This window comes from Sciurus carolinensis, chromosome 10, assembly GCF_902686445.1.
Source record: "Sciurus carolinensis chromosome 10, mSciCar1.2, whole genome shotgun sequence".
Classification (NCBI taxonomy): Eukaryota; Metazoa; Chordata; class Mammalia; order Rodentia; family Sciuridae; genus Sciurus; species Sciurus carolinensis.
In genome coordinates this window covers 135,518,770-135,535,098 of record NC_062222.1, presented here as the reverse complement: position 1 = coordinate 135,535,098, position 16,329 = coordinate 135,518,770, and the positions used below count along the sequence as shown (strand labels likewise).

The 16,329-nt window shown below is 54.0% G+C and overlaps 1 protein-coding gene across 3 annotated transcripts in view; it reads right to left on the bottom strand.

Moving 5' to 3' along the window:
* Window positions 1–16,329, bottom strand: part of Stk32b (serine/threonine kinase 32B) — a 300,066-nt gene that overhangs the window by 206,436 nt on the left and 77,301 nt on the right. For 2 of the 3 annotated variants that reach the window (XM_047566628.1, XM_047566627.1), the window contains exon 2: window positions 7,567–7,622. In XM_047566628.1, coding sequence (XP_047422584.1) covers window positions 7,567–7,622 — 56 coding nt within the window. Of the gene's footprint in view, window positions 1–7,566; window positions 7,623–8,566; window positions 8,743–16,329 lie in introns of those variants that run through there. The other variant, XM_047566629.1, reaches the window with a different exon arrangement.

The following is a 16,329-nucleotide window of genomic DNA, read 5'->3' as shown; positions in this document are numbered from 1 at the left end:
AAAAAAAAAAAAAAACTCATGAACCACTTAGAGAAACCTTAATGCCAAAAAGTATAAATCCACTGCCTAAAAATAATAAAAATAACTAAAATAAAATTGTAAATACTTAATAAAAATAGAGATACATAGAAACAAAGAGACATAACATGTTCATTGATTATAGGACTCACCACTATGATCAATTATGTCTAAATTTGTATACAAATTCAATGTAACCACAACTATAACCTCAGTAGAAATTGACAAGCAAATCCAAAATTTCTATGAAAATCAAAAGATCTAAAATACCCCAAACAATAAGGCAAAATAATAAATTTGAAGGATTTACATGATCTGATTTGGGACTTAACAGAAATCTATTGTAACTAAGATATCCTGACAGTTGCACAAGTATTAGGAAGGGGGTCAAATGAACAGAACAGAGTCCCAAAGAAGAGCTTCCACTTTCATGAGTCATCTGGTATTTCACACAGATGCCAAAGCAATTCAATGAACAAAGAAAAGTATTTTCAAGAATAGATATGTTATGATTTAGATGTGGTTTCCCCCAAAAGCTCACATGTGAGACAACGTAAGAAGGTTTGGAGAGAAAAGACTGGGTTAAAACCTTAACCTAATCAGTGATTCAATCCCTTGATGGGATTAACTGAGTGATAACTGGAGGCAGGTTGGCTGTGACTGGAGGAACTGATTCACTGGGGTGGAAGCTATGGGGTATATATTTATATCTGGTGGGTGGAGTCTCTCTCTGTTTCCTGATGATGTGAGCTGCTTCTCTCTACCACATTCTTCTGCCAAGATGTTCTGCCTCACCTTGAGCCCTGAGGAATGGAGCCAGTCTTCTATGGACTAAGACCTCTGAAACTGTGAGCCCTCAAATAAACTTTTCCAAAAATTGTTCTGATTGTGTCTTTTTAGTCACAGCAGCAAAAAAACAGGCTAAAACAGAAACTGGTACCAGGAGTGGGGTGGTTGCTGTGACTGACCTGACCCTGTGGTTCACAAGTTTTTGGAGCAGTTTGAAATTTGTGGGAGGAATTTTGAGATGCTTAGCAGTGCAAGCTGGAAATTCTTTAGACTGTTGTAAGTGGAGCTTAATGGACGATTCTGGTGGGAGCTCGGAAGACCAGAATGCCAGTGGGACTATGGACAGTGAAGACAAGGCTCAAAAGGGTTTGAGGGAAAGAAGGACACTATTGGTAATTGGACTAGAGGCCATTCATGTTATGTTCTGGCTGAGAAGTTGTCTGCATTTTGCTCATGTCCTGAGATTATCTGAGGCTGATTTTAGAAGACTTGTTAATCTGGAGAAAGAAATTTCTACACAGCATAGCATTCAGGCAGAGGGCATGGATATTGCTGGCAACTTTTAACCAAACTTATTTTGATAACAGGCAGAAGGCAGAGCAGAAAGATTGGGAAAAAGTGAATTTGAAAGGCCTGAATAAAACAAGGACTAAGGAAGTTGCAGTTGTTAAAGACATTACCGCCACTGAAGAAATGCTGAAGACTATGCCTACAGACATGAAGAAGGATGGATTGAAGACATCTCAGGAGCTGGCAAGACCACACCCATATCAGGTTCAAGGGTGCAAAAATGAAATTCTCTTGAGAAGGAACCAGTGGGGCACCCTTCTTGCACAAGGGGGCCTGGGAATTGTTTTCAACATGCTCAGTCACCCAGACAGAGTTTGCTGCAGTAAGGGTCCTTGGGGACGTGGCTACTGCTCAAGATGGCAGCAGACCTTAGCATCAACCATGGGGTGCTGGTTCTGCAGGAATACAGGATGCTGGAGTTAAGACGTCATGGACTCTTCCACCAATATTTCAAAGGAAGGCCCTAGAGGTCAGGCAAGGTGCGGCAGGGTTGGAGTCCCTGCGGGCACCCCCGAGAAGTCAAAGTGTGGAGATGTGAGGAGAAAGCTGAAGCTGCAGTGGAGAACCCTGAGATTAAGAAATGCCAGTAACATGGGACAGCATCCTAGGAAAGTTGCAGGAATTGAGCAAAAACAAATCAACAGAAAGGCCACTTGGACTACAACCAATAAGGCCGCCAGGGTGGAGCTGCAGAGACTCTTCAGAGAGAGTATCACGATGCCGTGTGCTCCAGGTGCCAGACATGGCACTACGGGACCTATGTGTCCAGTTGGATTCCAGTCCTGCTTTGGTCCCATCCCTTCCTTCTATGCCTCTATTTTTGTAAATGGAAATGTTTACTCAGTAGCTTTATATTTTGGATATTTGTAAAATGCTTTTAATTTTATAGGAGCTCACAATGCAAGATTGCCTTGAGCCTCAGAGAAGATTTTGGACTTGAATTTTGAGAAATTCAAAACTATTGAGGTTATGGGAACTCTTGGGAATGGTCTAAATGTATTTTGCATTGTCAGATAACTGTGAGCTTTTGGGGGCCGGGGTGGAATGTTATGGTTTAGAAGTGGTGTCCCCCAAATGCTCACATGTGAGACAATGAAAGAAGGTTTAGAGGAGAAATGATTGGGTCATAGGCTTAACCTTAATCAGTGAATCAATCCCTGATGGGATTAACTGGGTGGTAACTGGAGGCAGTTGGGGTGTGACTGGAGGAGGTGGCTGGGCCATGGCTATGGGGTATATATATACTTTGTATCTGGCAAGTGGAGTCTCTCTCTGCATCCTGATGATGTGAGCTGCTTCCCTCTGCCACGCTCTTCCACCATGATGTTCTGCCTCACGCTGAGCCCCGAGGAATGTAGCTGGCCCTCTATGGATGGAGACCTCTGATACTAGAACCATGAAACTTTGAGCCCTCAATAAACTTTTTCTCCTCTACAATTGTGCTGATAGGGTCCTTTTAGTCACAACAGTGAAAAGGATGAATAAAATAATATCCAAGTAGAAAAAATAATGCATCTTGACCCTACCTCACACTATACCAAAAAAAAAAAACATAATTCATGATGATCATAAAACTAAACCTATAAGCTAAAGCCATAAAACTTTTAGAAAATAAACCTGAAAAACTTTATGACTTGAGTTTGTTTTCTTGAGCCAAATTTTCTTATGTGGGTTACATAAAGCAATGACCCTAAGAGGAAAAAGTACTCAAGAAATTAAACCTCATCAAAATTCAAAACTTGCCTGAATCAAAACATACTAGAGAGAGTTAGCACACCTGTCTTTTGAAAAGAGTCTCATATCTGACAAAGGACTAGCATCTGAAAACATAGCCCACAATACAATAATAAAAAGATAAACCACCCATTTTTTTTTAAAAATGGCAAAGTGTTTTGAACAGATATTTCAGAAAAGAAGATATACACCTGGTCACTAAGAACATGAAAAAATGCTCAACATCATTAGTCATCAGGGAAAATTCAAGTTAAAACCAGTGAGTGACTGACTACAACCAGCATCAGAATACTCAAATTAAAATGTTGGCAAAGATGTGAAACAAATGGAACTTTTAGTAGGAAAATAAAATGTTTCAATCATGTTGGAAAAATTCTTGGTAGCCGGGTATAAAACTAAAGACATGGGTTGAGGTTGTGGCCCAGTGGTGAGAGAACTTGCCTAGCACATATGAGGCACTGGATTTGATCCTCAGCACCACATAAAAATAAATAAAAATAAAAGAAAGAACCAATAGAGAATGTTTAAAAAAATCTGGTTAAAAAAATAAAAACTAAAGACACACTTACTCTATGATCCAGAAATTCCAATCCTAGATATTTACCTTAGAGAAAGAAATCATATGTCCACAAAAGACTTTTACACAAAGTTTCTTAGCAATTTTGTGTAAAAAAAAAGTCAACACTATAAAAGTCCTGCAGCATTTCATGATGAAAATGGATAAACAAATTGTGGGTGAATGAATTGGTAGGTGGATAGTTAGATGGGTGAATGGATGGATGGATAGATAAATGGATGAGAGGGTGGGTGGATGGATGGGTCCATGGGTGGTTGGATGGGTAGCTGGATGGGTGGGTGGATGAGAGCATGGGTGGATGGATAGATGGGTGGGTGGGTGTATAGATAGATGGGTGGGTGGGTAGATGGATGGATGGATGAATGAGTGGGTGAGTGGATGAGTGGGTGGATGAGAGAGTGGGTGGATGGATAGATGGGTGGGTGGGTGTATAGATAGATGGGTGGGTGGGTGTATAGATAGATGGGTGGGTGGGTAGATGGATGGATGGATGGATGAGTGGGTGAGTGGATGAGTGGGTGGATGAGAGGGTGGGTGGATGGATAGATGGGTGGGTGGGTGGATGGATGGATGAGTGGGTGGATGAACAGGTATATGGATGAGTGGGTGAGTGGATGAGTGGGTGGATGAACAGGTGTATGGATGGGTGTATGGATGAGTGGGTGGATGAACAGGTATATGGATGAGTGGGTGAGTGGATGAGTGGGTGGATGAACAGGTGTATGGATGAGTGGGTGGGTGGATGGGTGGACAGGTGTATGGATGGGTGGGTAGATGAGTGTAAATGAGAGAATAAACAAATGAACTTATTTTTACTGATTTTTTTAATCAACTGCACACAAACTTCCAATATAGGATAAGACACAGTCTTAGAAAAAAGGCAGTGGCAAAAGTATTGTTAAGCCCAGAGCTTTCAGATCTCCAAGGAGAATAAATGTCATCAAAGACAGTGAGCCTTGCTGGACCCCGTCTTGCCTCGCCACTCATCTGCAGTGACAGACGTCAAGCATGGTGAGATACTTTGGGACTTCGGAGTACACAACAGCCTTCCTGTGCCAATGCCATGATTATACACCACAGAGTTCCTCTCCGACAAGAACTCGGACGCCGTGCACTTGAGAACGGCCCAGGCGGTTGGCCTCCACTGCTCACTCCGACACCCAGGGCAGCCCTGTGAGTACCGGCAGAGGGCCGGTCAGGCTGGGGAGCAGGTCCAGGGCTCTCCCAGCTCACCTAGCTTACACCTCCACGGCCCCTCAGAGGACGCTGAGGAAACGCTCACCGCCAGGCTCCACCACGCTGCACAACACTGTCCCTGGGTCTTGACACTTGCCCTCGCTGAGCTACCGCACGGTGCCGGTGGCCATTCCAAGGGGAACTCTTGCTTCCCACAGATGCTGTGTAAGTCGCTCCTATAGACACTGACTAACCAGCCAGTCCTTCAGCAACCCCTTGGGGACGCAGCCCAGCAGGGTGGGGAACAGGTGGTCGCATGGACGGGGGACTTGCTTCAGGTGGGGAAGACGCTGGCACCCACCCCGGACAGTGGGGCTGGACTGAGTGTCAGAGGGAAAGTTATTCATTTGCCATATTTTCTAGAAGGGTCCTCTGGAGGAGGAGGCCAGCATGGGCTACGGGGGCTGGGGACACAAGGAACAGCTTTGCTAAATGCACCTTCGGAAGAAAAGGTTCAGCGGGAAAACTGTGGGTGGCCGGGCCCCAGCAGGGCGGGCAGGCAGCTGGGCCCTGGAGGTTGAGGGTCTGGTCCTGGCCACCCCCATCCTTAGACTCAGGAAGTGCAGGCACCAGAGGAGGGGGACCGAGTCCAGGTTGTGGTTAAGGGACGCAAAGCCTGTCTCAAGGACCACTGCGGCTCCTCCTGTGAGGACCTCCAGAGCCCCTTACCCTGTGGTCCAGGCCTGCAGCGCCGGTCACCCCTTCCTCAGACCTGGTGAGCAGGAGGAGGTGGGACTGGGGCTTGGGTGGCTCCCCAACAAGGCAGGCACGCGGGTTCACCAGGGCTCCCAGAGTGGCCCATGTTCTGTTTGAGGCGCCATTTCCAGGACGTGGCTGGGTTCAAGAGCCCCTGGCAGAGGGGCCCAGACAGCTCCCCAGGCTGCAGTCTCCTCTCTCTCCACTCCTGGCGGCTGCCCCCCAGGTCCTCCCAGGTCACCTGGCCGACGGGAGCTCCTATTCTCCTACCATCACACCAGCCTTAGTGGGGGATCTTCAGAGAGGAACCCGTAGGATGTGCATGTTCCCAACACAGACGGACAGACACCGTCTAAGGAACTGGCTCGTACGATCCTAGTGGTTAGCAAGTGTGCCACCCAGCAGGCTGGACATGCAGGGGAGAGTGGACGGCCACTACAAGGCCACCAGGAGGCAGAGCTGCTTCTGCCTCACAGAGCTTGGTCTTCCCAGGTCTCAACGCGTCAGATGAAGCCCGCCCACCTTCAGGAGGGCCCTTTGCTTCACTCAAAATCTCCTTATTTAAATGCTAATTTCACCTAAAATAAAGGACCTTCACCGTGCAGTGTTGGACCAAATACCTGTGTCTCACAGTCAGACAGAGCTGACACAGAAAGTCACCTATCACGGGCCACGCTCACACTGCTCTCTGAACAAGACTCCTGCCCACAGGATGCCCTCTGTTTTGTCAGGATGGCAAAGTCCAGTGCAGCTCATGGCCCTGGTCAGCAGCCCAGTGGCTGGCTATTAAGTTAGCAAGTGCCCTATCTCACGTGGCAGTACAAACAGCCAGCATTTTTTTTTTTTTTTTTTGATTCAGGGCCTCACTAAGTTGCTAAGTCTGGCCTTGAACTTGTGATCCTTCTGCTTCAGCCTCCAGAGTAACTGGGATTACAGGGGGTGCCACTGCACCTAGCTTGGCCGACATTTTAAATGTGTGCAATGAGGACTCAGAAATGGGATTCTGGCAAGGCAGGAAACAGTTAAGACTCAATCATGTGAGAAAGAAGGATATCTTGAAGTCTCAGAGCTTGGCTCAACTCCAGAACGTTCTGCTAAGTGAATGACTCCTAAACATATTGTTTTCAGAAAAGGGTGGGACCTGCTTGGGTTACTAACTATCAACAGAGTCTAGAACGGTGCCAGGCACAAGGTGTGCTTTCAATTACTAGCCCCGGATTGCATTCCCAGAACAAGGAAATGGGGGGAGGGGAGGCTGGTTGAGTCTATCCAACGTCCCAGGTCAAATGACTCAGCTAAATTCCGTATTTGAATGAATTGACCAAGGCATGGAGTTACTGAAATAGCAGGTCCTTGGTCCTCAAACAGACCTGGGTTCAAATCCCAGCTTTGACAGTTGCTGCCTATGCAACCCTGGGTAAGCTGCTCCTTCCTGCATCTGTTAAATGGAGATAATAGTGGTCCCTGAAATATGAGAGAACGCCTGGCATTCGGCAGGTGCCCGAAGAAGCGTGGCCCACAGGACTTGCTCCAGGGAGCCCTTCTGTTTGGTAATAGTCCCCACAACTTCCCCAGGTTTCACCCAAGGCAGTCGAGGATCCCAAACATGAACTCCCGAAGGATGAATGCCGGCTGGAAAGAGCGGCTTCTGTGACAGGCCTGCGGAATTTCCCCTTAGCCATCTTGAATAATTACCACTGTCACTCACGTCACACAGGGCCACGGTGATAACTCAATTTTCAGAATAAAATTACCCTGATTCGAAGGAAACCATTCAGACTTCCTTTCACATTTCAAATTTGTCAAATTGAAATCTCTCTGCCAACAGGAAATTCCAGGGCCAGCGACCATCCCCAGAACGACACCCAAAGACACACATAGGCATTGGCCCGGGCTCTGGACTTGGGCATTTTGTTGATGAATTTTTTGAAATTCTCCATTCTTACCTTTCCAAAACTCCCTTTGCCAATGGCCCGCAGAATCTGAAAATGGTCAAAGTTGACTGCAAAAGAAAGAGAAAACAGGAACCAGTCAGGCTTGCAAGACCCTGTCTCCCTCTCCCGGGGTCTCACCCCTGCTGCCCCTGACCGCAGGGGCTTCTGGTTCCAACCACGCCCATCTGCTACTGCCCTCCACCCTTTGGGACCCACGAGCTGCCCGGCACCTTCCGCCTCTTCCCCACACCGGACACACAGGCAAACCCTCACCCGCGGCTCGCAGGATACGAGGTCTCAGGGCCAGGGAGCGGGGACGGGACACTGAAACTCTGTGCATGCTGATCCCTTTCCTGGGCAGACCCCTCCCCACCTGTGGCCCCCAGACCTCAGTGTCCCTGCGGCAGGTGCTCTCCCTTCATGGCCGGTTCCTGCCTGTCTAACCCGGCACTGAGGGCCACTGGGGGGTGGCCGCTGTCCACACTACCCTCCCGCCAGCGCTCTGTCCCCCAAGGGGCCCGCATTCAGCTCCTCTGCACCCTCACGCCCCACCCAGCTCCGCCTGGTCTCCACCCATCCCCACGCCACAACAGGGGGCAGTGACCACCAGACGCCTGAGCTTCCCTGTCCTTCTGTCCTCCTGGGACTGGCCACTGCCTGCTTGGCTTCCTGGGCAAGGTGCCCAGTGGTCCCCTTGGCACTTGGGCTCCTGGACACCTTGACCCCGTCTGCCTGGGCGGCACATGCTCTCTGTCCACTCTCTGCCCTCCGTCCTTCCTCTCACCACGTCTGACCTCTAGGCTGTGTGGCCTGACGCCCAGGCCACCGCTCCTCTCAGAGGCTGAGCCCTGCAGCCAACAGGTGCACAGACCAGGGTGGGCAGAGCCCGGGACTCCTCCTCGCCCACGTCCTCTCCTCATTCTGCCCTGTGTCAGGTCAGGCCCACTTTGCTTCTTCCCGGGCACCACACGTGCACCCTAGAGGGCTCCCGGGTCTAAGCCACTTTTGTCACCTGCACCAGGACGGTGGCCTCTCAAGGTCCCTCTGGCCTCTGCCGGCTGGGACGTGTGTGACAGGCAGAGTGCTCCTGCTCTGCCCACTGTCCCCGAGCCCCTCCACCAGGGAAAGAGCAAACGCCCGTCAGGGCTGCAGGGGCCCTGCCGCCACTCCAGCCTGGCTTCCCAGCAGGCACTGCACCCGCTGGGCTCCAGGCGCCGGGCTCTTCCTGGCTGGGAACCACCGCCCCGTGCCTCTGCCACTCTGCTCCCTCCTCCTGCGTGCCAGGCAGGCTGCCCTCCCCTCAGATGTCCTCACAGCACCGTGGAGGGAGGCGTCAGCTCTGCATCCGCTAAAGTCCACCTTTCCCCACAGACTCCAAGCTCAGGGGTCAAAGGCCACGCTCGTTTTCGTCACGGTACCCGTAGGACCTAGCACAGTGCTCAGATCACAGGACTCAACGCGCATTCATTAAGGAGGGAAGGACTGAAGCAGCTCATCTCCATAGTGAGAGTGCGGTAAGTATTTCTGATTTAGACTGAGTCACAGCCAGTTTCCAATAACTAGGAAAGACGCGTTATTCACACAGATGAAGCGGACTGATTGGTCAGGGCGTAACGGAAGCAAAGGTGTGAAAAAGTAGACGAACCCACGCCAATCCTCGGCTACTAAGACTCAGCGGTGGAGGGTAATCATGGTGAACTGTGTCCGTGCCCAGCCAGAGTCAGAGCCCAGCACGGTGCCAGCCTACAATGCTCAGAAGAGACGGGTTAACAGTTAACCCAGCAGACCTTGCTTCTCTGACCTGGATTTGTTTACTTTCAGAATAATTTGCCAGAGAAATTCTTATTCTCACCTCTCAGTCACTCACCAAAGGTCAGGGGCAAGGGGACGCCAGCTCGGCCTGCAGCTCCTAGTGTGACCAGCAGCATGCAGCAGATGCCCATTCCCTCCAGGGAGCCCCAGGTCCCACAGGGCACCTGCCATCGGCCCACCAGGTAGCACAGCCACCTAGCCAAGGACCTGCTGCTGCCGTGACCCCGTCTTCCTGTTTGGGGACTCCCTCGCAGGCCTTGACACGCAGCTCAGCTCAGGAGCCTGCTGTCTTGGGACGCTCCTTCCCCACTGCAGAACATGCCCTCCTTGGAGCTTCTGCAGCTACCCGGCCAGACCACTTAGGCCACAGCCCAGCATGGCCACACTCACTGTGTCCATGGACGAGCCACCCAACCCTGTGTGCCTCAGTCATCCCACCTGTAAAATGGAGACAATGGTGCCTAACTTTCAAGGGGCACTCAGGACAGTGCTGGGCATGCCACCCGCCTCCCGAGGCACACGCTCTCTGTTTGGGGATGAGAAACGACGGCCTCCCTCTACTCTGGTCTCTTCTAGGAGGGAGATTTCCCTAAACACCTGTGGCTTCCTGCTCCATCAAGTGATGTGAGTGAGCAGGCACTGAGCTGGCAGGGGACTGCGTGGGCCCCTCTGTCTCTGCAGCAAGCCTCCCCTCGGCTCCACCCTGCGGCCGCTGGGCGGGGCCACTGCAAGGAGGTGGCTGTGGAGTCCAGCCTCACCTCTGCAGGTGGGCAGGGCCAGCCGCCTCCGGCTTCCCTGTCAGGGAGCCTGGCTGCTGCCCTCCTGGGTCCTGTCCCCCAGCCCCGCCCCATGCCTCCCAGAGGTGACACCAGCCCCACCCGTGCCTCCTAGAGGTGACACCAGGTCCCACCCACCTCCCTTTCCGTCTCGTCTAGGAAATGGAGGGTGGTGAGTTACTGAGAAAACAGTTGACCGCCAAAGCCACTGTTTTTTTAGTAAGTGGTAGTAGATATGTAAATGACTTCGAGCACGTGGTCCAGCGTGACATCTCCCCATCTGACATGCTGATACTGGTGCCAGGTGCCTAGAATACACTTGGAACTGGTGAAAGCCACCTGGTGGATGAACAGATGGAGGTGGCCAGAGGCAAGTCCTAGAAACGTCGCGGTTACCTAGGGTCGTCAGCCCAGAGCAGGAGGAGATGGCCAGGGGATCAGGTCAGAGAGCCCATCTCTCCAGTGACCCTCTGCCCCGCTCCACCTGGAACCTTCCGGATTCAGCCGGGTGTCCTGCATCCCTGGAACCCCGGGTCTGGGGAAGGGGCAGCTGGTCGCCCAGGTCTCCCCATCATTAACCTGAAGCCGCCACAGGGCTCGGGTGACCGGGGGATGCTGAGGTGCATTTCTGAAGAGCAGGGTCCCCGGGAACCACCAGACGTGTGCAGCTGCCAAGCGCGTTGACTCCACTAAACGTGCTGAGAGGAGGGAACAGGCCTCGCCCCACACGCGGGAACCACCCAGCTGCCCGAGGGCTGCCCTCCGCAGGGGGCCGCTCGTTCCCCAAATGACCAGGCTCTCTGCCCAGCAGGCCCACTCGCCCTTCCCTCAGTTCTGTTTGGCACCCGAGAGGCCAGCCCCAGAATGGGACATGCCCAGGAACCCAGTGGGGACCCTCAGCTCGACTGGAGCCTGGTCAAGATGGGGAGGGTCAGAGCACTGGCATTTCCAGCAAGTTCCGAGGCAGTGCTGACCTGCAGGTGCCACACTTGAGAACCCTAAGCTAGGCAACCGGGAGCTTGCGATCCCCACCTTACCAGCCACCCCCACGGCCAGCAGTGGCCTTGCCGCCCAGGTCTGTGGTGAGAGCTAAGCAGGGGACTGTTGGAGATACTCTGGAAGCACTTTTGTTCTGATGAGACAAACAAACAGACCCAAGTGCCCCTGCAACCTTCCCCCTTTCCCTGCCCTGAATGCGGACATGCTGCTGGAGCTACAGCAGCCATCTCGTGACTGAGAAGCAACAAACACAGACGCAGAGAGGCCTCTGCCTGTGGTGAGCCTCTGAAGCCAGGCCTGCGGCTCCTGACCTCTGCACTCACTAGATTAGAAAAAAGAACAACCTTACTTGTTCAATGGGCAGGTGAGCCGTTGCCAGGAGCATCGCTGTCATCCTCAAACCCCGGCACGAAGAAAGGGCTTTGTGAATGCAGTTTTACGGTTGCATTTGCAGCCCCATTGGGACTTTACTTAAGGAAGAAGAGGAGTTGTTTGGGGCATCAATATAGGGCCAGGTGCCTGGATTTGAATTTTACCACCAGCTGGGTGACCCTGGGGAAGTTGTTTAACCTCTCTGGGCCCTGGCACTTAAATCATGGTGTGATAAAATGCCTACCTGGGATGGTTGCTGTACAGGCAAAGCCTTGGGAACAGTGGCAGGCAAGAGCTAATGACTAACACACTGGGACTTGCGGTCAGTACTTTTTTCTGGGTGGCTTTCCCGGCACTTTCTGCCCCACTGATAAAACACTGGCTTGAGGATGCGCATCAGAGACCCAGGCGTGAGGAGGTGGAACACGTTCGAGGGCCGACTGGCCCTGCTGTGGCCGTGGCCCTGGCAAAGCACCCTGCCACGCGGGCCTCTGCGCTCACCCGCCAGCCCGACGCTCCTAGCGCTCCACAGAGCCGGGCAGGCTGTCCAAGCACCAGCGTGCACTCGGGAGCCCAGCGTGGACTTGCCCTCCCAGCAGGCTGGTGGGAGGTCACCCTGGTGGGCACCCTGGGCAGTGCCCTGGGGAAGCCGGCCGCGGCCCTCCCGCCCCAGAGGCGGAAGCCCGGAGCGCCGAGCCAGCGGAATGGCACCAGCTGCAGTGGTTTCTCCAGGGTGCCGAGTCCAGCGGCCCAGGGGTTAAAACCGCGTTGAGTGAGTCGCGATACTTAAGGATCAGGAAGCCGCACCCAACGGCACCCAACGGCCCCCGCTTCTGACATCACTGGAAACCGAGGGCTTCCCGGGACGGGGCCTGCCCTGCCTGCCTCTGCTTCACTGCCCACCAGGCCCGGCCAGCCACGTGACTGTTCTCTGCCTGACCCGTAGGTCTCTGGGCTTGGGTGGCCGTCTGGTGTAGGGGAGGCAGGAGGTGTGGGTGGAGAGCAGGCCGTGTCCCCTGGGCTGTTTAAACCTCACCCACCACTGGGTCAGCACGGACCCCAGGCAATAAATGAACCTTCTGAGGCTCAGCTTTCCTGTGTGTGAAGGGGATTGTGGTGCCTGCTTCTCCAAGGCAGGACGAGGCCACGGACCACCGCTCGGCCAGAGGCCGACTCTGCAGAGTCGCCCTGAGGAGTGTCCATCCACGGCCTGGAGCAGATGCAGACCCCTGACCTGTCCACGCAGCACGGCAGAGTCTCAGTTTCCTTCTCTCTGCAACAGGGGACACTCGCCTGGCGGGACCCTGCTCAGGGTAAGACCACTGCATGACCAGCACCCAGGGTGCTGCTGCTTGGTTTTCCTTCATCTCTTCACTTAGAGGTACCCACAGGCCTCCAGGCGACACCCTAAGAACAGGGCTGGGTCCTGTTTGTCCCTGGATCCCATGTGCCCCATGGGATAAGTGTTCAGCTAAAACGTGTGCATCGGCCCTGCAGAGAGTGGGCAGGGACGGGGGAACTAGACCACTTTCCCACAGACATGGCTGAAGTCCACCCAGCAAGCAGGGTGACCCAGGATCGGTCACTCTCTGGGGAAGGGCTATGGGCTCTATTGAGGGGTCCATGCTGGTTGAAGCAGTGGCTGAGCGCGTGCTGTGTACCAGGCAGGTCCCGGGTCCTGGGAACTGGCAGCGGGCATGTCACACCAAACCTGCATCCTGAGAGCTGGCCTTTGGTGAAGACGCGAAGCAGGAAGCGATGGTGGGGCAGGAAGCCCAGGCGCAGCATTTCCTGTGCCGTGAAAACACGGGACAACCTAGTGGCTTTGGTAGCACTCGCTTACTGGCAGCCCTCCGTGAGCCGCTTCTCCTGGAGGCCCGAGGGGGAGGTTGCTCCTGGTCTTTTCCAGCCTCTAGAGGCCCCCTGCTCCCTCATTGGCTCCCACATCACTCTGGCCTCTGCTCCTGATGGCACGTTATGTGACGAAGGACTTCGCAGCCTCTGACCCGCCTGCCTCTCTCTTAAGGAAGCTGTGATTGCATTTAGGGTCTACTGGACAGTCCAGGCTCGCCTCCCTGCCCAGGAGGCGTACCTTATGACACCTGCGAAGTCCTTCGTCACATAACGCCTTGTATACACAGGCTCTAAAATGCAAGACGCGAGTGTCTTTGGGGGCCGTCGTTCTGCCTGCCACGTCAGGTGAGGGGACAGACGGACGGCGACTGTCGGGTCGGGAGCTGCTTTTTCAGACGGGTGGTCAGAGCTGGCCCTTCTAAGGAGAGGACGATGGGGCTAGTCATGAGCGGTGAGGAGACAGGTAGACAGGCAGCGGGTGGCTCTGCAGGCAGAGAAGAGCTCCCTGGGCAGGAGCCCGTGTGGCATGGGACATAGAGGGACAGCAGCGAGGGACGGTCCATCAGGGCCAGGGCTGTGCAGGCCTGGGGCTCTGGGCGGACTTCTAGCCACCCGAGGGGTCCTAGAGGGTTCTGAGAGGGGGAGGAAAAGGCGCCCTGTGTGTGTCTACGCTGGCTGGAAACGTCCACGCTTCCCTGGGGTTCCAGGGAGCCACCCTCCACATCGCCAGCTGCTCTCTGCTGACAGATTCGGCTGCCTGGGGGTGGCGGGTTTTGGAAAGGGTTATCCTGGACTGGCGATTAGACCAGGGATGACCTTGCTGTGACCCACGGACACTGGGTGCTGAGCTTGCCCACAACCCTTGCTGCTCCGCTGGCCTGCCCTCTCTAGAGCCAGGGTGGCCCCAGTGCCTTGGGCTCTGCAGTAGCGCCCGCTGTGCCTGCATACCACCCAAGTTCCTCGGCACACCCTGCCCTCCCCCATGGGCACACAGGCCCCCTGCTCCTCCACCCCAGCCTCTCTGCAGCCACAGAGCTGGCCCTGCTGCCTCTGCCCGGAGCACTGGTCCCGGGCCCTGTCACCGGCTGCCTCCCAAGCCTCAGGTCTCTGCCCGCTGGAGGCAGCCAGAGGCTGCCCCACCCATCCTGCAGGTGCCCGCAGGGAACAAGCACGAAGGGAACCAAGTCACACAATTCCTCCTGAGTCCAGAAAGGTGGGGAGGAAAGAACAAGCCAGGCAGGTGGACAGGCCCAGGGCGACCTCTAGTAGGAAAGAGGCTCCCCCGTGCTGGCCTGGCCGAGCGGCTAGCCACTCAGTGTCTCCTCTCACTGGACTCAGAATAAATTCGCGACGGGTCAGAGCCAACTGTGACAGTATCAAACCCGACAGCCCACCGCCCGCCGGGGGACACTCTAGGCTCTTCCCTTCCCCTCACTCACGGAGACCACTGTGATTTTGCCTCTCAGCAAGTATCTGCTCGGTCCAGGCCACACTCACAGGCTACCCCGGGGCGGCGTCGGCAGCTCCCACCGAAGAGCCGCTGCCCTGAGTGACCAGGCAGCTGTCCAGCCAGCCTCTGAACTGGGGGTTCCACATCCACTCCTTCAACCAGAGGTTGAAAACACCTGGGAAGAATCCACATCTGCACTGAGCACGTGCAGAAGGCTCCCTCCTGTCCTCCCGATGAGGCAGCGGGGCAGCCGAACACCAGACGCACCTGTGTCAGGTGTGATGAGGAACCTGCGGTGAAGCACAGCGCAGGGAAGGTCTACTGAGCCACTTCCTGTAGGAGACGCGCCACATGTGGGGGCTTGGGTGTCTGAGCGGCCTGGGTGTGCTTCACTCCCAATGCTGAAAGTTACCGGTTTCACCCCAAAACTCTGACTGCACCTGTACACAGGTGTGACCTGGCACTCTGGTCCTGAGTGGAGCTGTGTGTGCACACCAGCTGCGTGTGTCCCTCTCTCGTGTCCAGCTCCCCTGGGACAAGACAGGTCCTCACCGGGCTGAGGCTCAGATGGAGGGAGACTCGGCTCCTGGCCGGTGTCCATTCTGGCCAGCAGAGCCAGTGCCCTCCAGTCACTCCAGGAGACCTTCTCCTCGGTCCCGGCCACAGCCCGCGCCTGGCGCTCTGCCAGGGGCAGGATAGACAGCCAGTGTTTGCCACGCGAGCTGTGGCTGCTTCTTTAAGCCTCATTAAAAATCATCTTGTTCTCTAGTTGATAAATGTGTTTAATAAAGCCCCCAAACCTTTTCTTTTATTCACTGTACCCTCTTATCAGCAAAAACACTGAATGCGGACGCAGTCGGAAAGTCACATGCCTAATCGGGACAGGAAAATATTATACAGCAATAAACTCGCCGCAGAAGCTAATTTGGATGCTGGGGGAAATGTGGAATCCGTGATAAGAAAAGAATCGCCCGATTCCGAGAGACGGTACGAATTAGACTCTCAGTTCCTCGAAAGCAAAGCCCCTTAGACACACCCCCTCCTGCCGCCCAGCCCGTTCTTCTCCCAGGTCAGTCACAGCACATCCCACCAACCAAGGGGCTTGAAGCAGCAGAAACTTGATTCCTCACGGTTCTGGGGACAGAAGTCCATGTCGAGGTCTTGCCCGGCTTAGGAACCTTCCCGTCTCTTCCAGTGTCTACTGGAGGCCAGTGGCCCTGGGGCTCCGTGGCTGGTGACCGCATGGCTCCAGCCTCTGCCCTGACTTCACGTGGCCTCCTCCTCTGTGTGCCTCTGTTTTCCCTTCTTACTGGGACACTGGTCAACTGATTTAGGGTTTACCCTAAATCCAGAATGATTTCATCCCCAAATCCTCAACTGATCACATCTGCAAACATTGTATTCCCAAATATGGTCACGTTCTAAGGTTCCAGGTAGATGTGGATTGCGGGGAGCTCTTCAGCCCAGCACACCCACAGAGTGTCTGGCAAGGACTGATCGGTCTGGGGACTG